This window comes from Rousettus aegyptiacus, unplaced genomic scaffold, assembly GCF_014176215.1.
Source record: "Rousettus aegyptiacus isolate mRouAeg1 unplaced genomic scaffold, mRouAeg1.p scaffold_m13_p_9, whole genome shotgun sequence".
Taxonomy (NCBI): Eukaryota; Metazoa; Chordata; class Mammalia; order Chiroptera; family Pteropodidae; genus Rousettus; species Rousettus aegyptiacus.
The window spans coordinates 105,099,986-105,104,506 of record NW_023416312.1 but is presented as its reverse complement, the minus strand read 5'-3'; the positions used below and the strand labels follow the sequence as shown (position 1 = coordinate 105,104,506).

Genomic DNA, 4,521 nt, shown 5'->3' with positions numbered 1-4,521 from the left:
CGTGCGGCTGCTCAGCAGGGACCAGAAGCACCTGCCGGCCCCCCCCGCCGTGGAGCGCCAGGCAGATCAAGCTGTCGGGCGCGGGCCGGAGGCCTGCGGCCTGCAGGGCCCGCGAGTCCGAGCCCGTGGCCGCGGAAGCTGAGGACCCGAGGAGAGAGCCGGCCGCCCAGGGCCAAGTGAGTACCGGGCGGCGGCCGTGCTCTCTGCCCACCCTCACCCTGCCCCAGCAGGCACTGCTTTGCCCCCGCGCCGCCCCCGCCCGGCCCTCGGGCAGGGCTCGTCCCGTATCACTAGGAGGCCAGAGCAGGGTGCCCCTGGCGGTGCCATGCCTGAAGAGAGCCAGCCCTTGGGGCGTGCGGGCCCCATTTTCCCCGCCGGGCCCATTTCCCACCTCCTCCAGCAGACAGGGCCCGGCTGGAAGCGAGGGCGGTGGCGGCCCGTGGGCATGGCGGCAGGGCTTCAAAATGTGGGCCGCCAGCATCGGGAGTGCAGAGCGGTGGCCTTCCTGATGCCCGCTTCCTGGCAGCACCCCAGTCCTCCTCTGCACCGGGCCCGGTGGCTGACCGCAGGAGAAAGAGGGGACGACGCAGCGGCCTCCGCCTGCCCTCCCGCTTCCCGGCCTCGCCGCAGCCCCTGTGCGCACACGGGTGCACACGGCCGCGTGCGCGCATCCCGCGGGCACGTCCGTGAGAAAGTTTTCGTTTTGATCTCCAACACAGGAGCCAGGGCCGTCCTGCCAGTGCCTGCAGCATGGAGGGCGTGGGGAGCGTGGGGAAAGCAGCGGTGGCGACTTCAGCGCCACAGCCCCCCAAACTCCAGGCCGCGCTGGGCCCAGGGCCGTGAGCCAGGTGGACTGCCTGCCCAGGGGGCCTGCCCCCTCCAGTGAGTCCTGGGGGTTTCCTGGGAATGGCGGGGGGAGGGGCCCGGGAGGGAGGCCTCTGGCTCTAGCTGGGGCCTAGGCTATGGGGGGCGGGTTAAGGGGGGTGAGCCCACTGCCTCTCGCCTCTCCACTGCCCACATAGCTTTTCCCACAGGAAGCGGCCTGTCCACAGGGCTGGCCTCAGGCCGCCTCCTCCTCTGCGTGGGGCTTGTGCGCAGGGGCGGCTTGCTGCCAGCAGAGGGTGGTGCGGCCTCACATCTGGCCCTGCTAAGGCCCTGCCACCTCCCCCAGAGCTCTGCGAGGCTGCATTTGTTCCTTTGCTCTCAGGTGACCAGGAGCCAGTTGGCCATCCCCAAAGCCTGGAAAGGGAGCAGCAGCCACCTCCTGGAGCACCAGATTGTCCCAGGGTAAGTCTGCTTCGTCTGGTTCCTCGAAACACAGGCCCCAACTGGCCCATGGGACCCGTGTCCGGGTTAACATTGCACGTGCGCCCTCCGTTGCGCACCCCCTTTCCCGGGAGGAGCCCGTGCCGTCTAGCCCCGGGGGTGAGGGCTTGTGCAGGAGAGAGGAGGCCCGGGCATGCTAATCCTTTCTCCTCCGGTGTCTGCTGGCCTAGTGCCTCGAGCTACAGAGAGAAGTAGACGACCTTAAAGAGCAGCTCGGTATGAAGACCCTGAGACGGGGTTGGGGCGGGCCCCGGGGGCCTGGGGCTGGGGTGAGGCATGCTGCAGGTGCCGGTGGCCTCGCAGGGACCGATGTCCCCCTACGGCGAGGAACCAAGCATGCCGGGGACTGGGCCTGAGCCCGGGCCGCAGGGCATGATCAGCGAGGGTGCGTGGAAAGGGCAACGTGTTCTCTGAGGCACAAGCGCACTTTGCACCCGAGAACAGGCCCTGGAGATGTCCTGCTCTCGGGACCTTTAAGGACACCACGGTTTAGTTCCCTTTAGCTGCTGCTTGCTCTGGCTTCCACGGGCCGTGTGTGTGTGCGTGTGCGCGTGTGTGTTTACGTGCCGAGTCCCGAATGCCTGTGACGTGCCCCGAAGCCTGAGAACTAGGTCTGTCCCGTTGGGATGGCCTTGCCACGTTGAAGTCAGGTGGTGGGCGAGTGAGTCGGACCCAGGGCTCCTTGTGTGGGGCCGGAGGGGTTTCCGGTGGCCGGCCTCGCGGAGGTCGCCCACGGGGACGGCGGCGGTGGGGGGGGCGGGCTTCTCCGTGCCTGAGCCCGCAGGGCCTGCCTCTGCCTCTCTGTTTCAGCAGCCATGCAGTCCCTCGTAGGCAAGTTGGAGGGACTCTGAAGTGAGTGTCACGCACAGCACAGCCCTCTGCACGGGTGGGCCGTGGGAGTGCGTGGGCCCGCCCCGCGGGGGGCTCGTCCCTGACTCTGCTCTGTTTGGCAGGATGAACCCAGCACCTTCGGACCAGCGGGGCAGCTGTGAACGCTGGGAGCCCCGAGCCCCGCCCGCGGGTCACCTCCTGTTCTGCCTCCGCCCGGCCTTCCTCGCCCCTCTTGCCTCCGCCCCAGCTCTGTCCACAGTCGTTTTCAATTAAAGTTTCTCTCTTAGCCTGTGGTCTCTCCTGGAGGATGTGCGGGGAAGAGGGAACGGGGTGGGGTGGGGCCGGGAGCTGCCCCAGTTCGGGCCCTTTCCGAAGTCGGAGTCTCTGGCTCTCCGTGGGCCTCCTCCCTGCGGGCGTCTGGACCAGCCTCTGGCCTCCTCCCTGCGGCCAGGCCACCAGACGTCCCGGGCCTAGGTTCCGCATGCCTGGGTCTGGCCCCGTGGACCTCTCCTCCCTTTCCCCTGCGGGTCATCTCGGTGTTCAGTCCCGATTCCCTGCGTTGTGGGGTGTCTCGCGGTTGCCACCCTCGCCCAGTTTCCTGTCCCCTCTGACAGTAGCCCGAGGTCTCCTTCCCGAGCTCCTTCCGGCCCCCCTCCCCGCCCGGGGCTCCCGGCCAGGCCAGCCTGCTTCTCCGTCTGAGCATCCTCAATGTCTCCCAGGGTTGCCTTGAGGCGGCCTTCCCCGCACCTGTGCTTTTGTGGCTGTGAGCACAGTTGAGCTCATCTTCCCCCCTCCCCGGGCCCTGTCCTCTCTGTGGTGTGCTCAGGTCCCTCCTCTGCCCCGGGACTTCAGACAACTCCCCCGGAATCCCTCGGGTAGGCCTCTGCCCTTTGGCCCTCCCGTGGACCCTGTGTCAGCAGTGTGGTGGGTTTCCGTCCTTGGTTTCAGGGTGGGCGCAGATAGAAGTCCCAACCCAGGGGGTTGCGGAGCAGAGGCGGAGGGTCGGGGAACGCACGGAGGGCATGAGGTGGGCAAAGAGCGCGGGTTACTGTCCAGCCCGAAGGTCAGGGACAGGGTCTGTGGTCCTGGCCGCGAACCAGCCATGGGGAAGCGCCTGTCCCCACTCCTGCAATCGTCCAGCTTTCCTGGCCTTGTCACCCCTCCGACCTGCCAGCCACTGCCACCCACCCCCGGCCGGGGGCTGCACGGCCCTCGCTGGACAGGGGCTGGTCGGTAGCTGTGGCGAGGGCAGTTGACAGGTGTCACTGTTCCTGCGCGGTCCCCTTTCAATCCTCTTCGGCCACCCCTGGGACACAGATTTTCCCAGAAAATAGTTTTGAGTCCCCGCCCGGACTCCAAGCCTGCCTCTTTCGGTCGCACCAGGGTGAGTCTGAGCTCCGTTTGAGTCCCACTCGCTGAGGCTGGGGAACGGGGTCCTGTCTTCCTCCGGGACCCAGAGGGACACACAGGCGCCTTGCACGACGATCGGGTGCGGCATGAAGGCTGTTGCTGACTCAGGAGGAGAGACTCTCACCCCTGTTTGCCAGGTTGGGCCAGGCCCTCTGGGTAGCCAGGGCGACCATGTGAGCTGTGCCTGCCTGGTTCCGGGGAGCATCGTCTGCGTCTGCGGGGAGCATCGTCTGCATGACTACTGGGCGGGTGATCGCCGCCCCTGTGCTCCTGCGATGTTGAAATCCTGGTGAGGGCCTCTCACGTGAAGGTGCGGAGCGTACCAGTCACTTTGGAAGCCTCCTTTTGCCCCAGGCCAATCACTTGTCCGTCCCTAGTCCTCCTGAGCCCATGGCTCTTTGATCCGTAGCCCTTACGGAGATAGGACAGATCAGTTATATGGGGTCGGCCTTAGGCACGTTTGTGAAACACGGTGTTCATGTTCACCATTTTAGAAAGCGTAAGCGGGAAGCGATCAAGCCACATCCCGCTACCCAGGTAAAGCGAAGCTCCGTTGCACCTGCCTGCGCTTCCCCACACATGTCCCTTTCTGTGAAGGGAGCCACATGGAAAACTACCTGCGGCATGATTCCATCACATGACACTCTTGAGAAAGCCGTCCTATCCCCGCGGAAAACTGGTCGGCGGTTGCCAGGCTCCGGGGGCGGAGGGAGAGCAGGGGTTTAGAGCAGGAAGGAATTTGCGGGGTGGTGAGAAAGTGTTTTCTGTTCCGATCGTGGTGGCGGTTCCCTGACGCTATGCGCTTATCAGGTCAGGTCTCACAGACAGACCTCGTGCGGAAATTTCATCTCAATCGTCTCAACTTTTTGAGACAGTTGTAAAGAGTGCATCGTAAATGGATATTTATGCCCGGCAATTGTTTTTTCTGAGCGCGAGGATCACAGCTTCCTCCCG

At 65.5% G+C, this 4,521-nt stretch overlaps 1 protein-coding gene across 1 annotated transcript; it reads left to right on the top strand.

Annotated features, from left to right (window-relative positions):
* The first annotated feature begins 445 nt into the window (after positions 1-445).
* On the top strand, positions 446-2,401 carry LOC118607768 (uncharacterized protein CXorf49 homolog). The gene is made up of 6 exons (XM_036226577.1): positions 446-565; positions 720-882; positions 1,208-1,287; positions 1,497-1,542; positions 2,137-2,178; positions 2,280-2,401. The coding sequence occupies exons 1-5, from the start codon at positions 446-448 to the stop codon at positions 2,175-2,177; spliced, it is 450 nt and encodes a 149-aa protein (XP_036082470.1). The 3' UTR covers position 2,178; positions 2,280-2,401.
* The last annotated feature ends 2,120 nt before the right edge of the window (positions 2,402-4,521 follow it).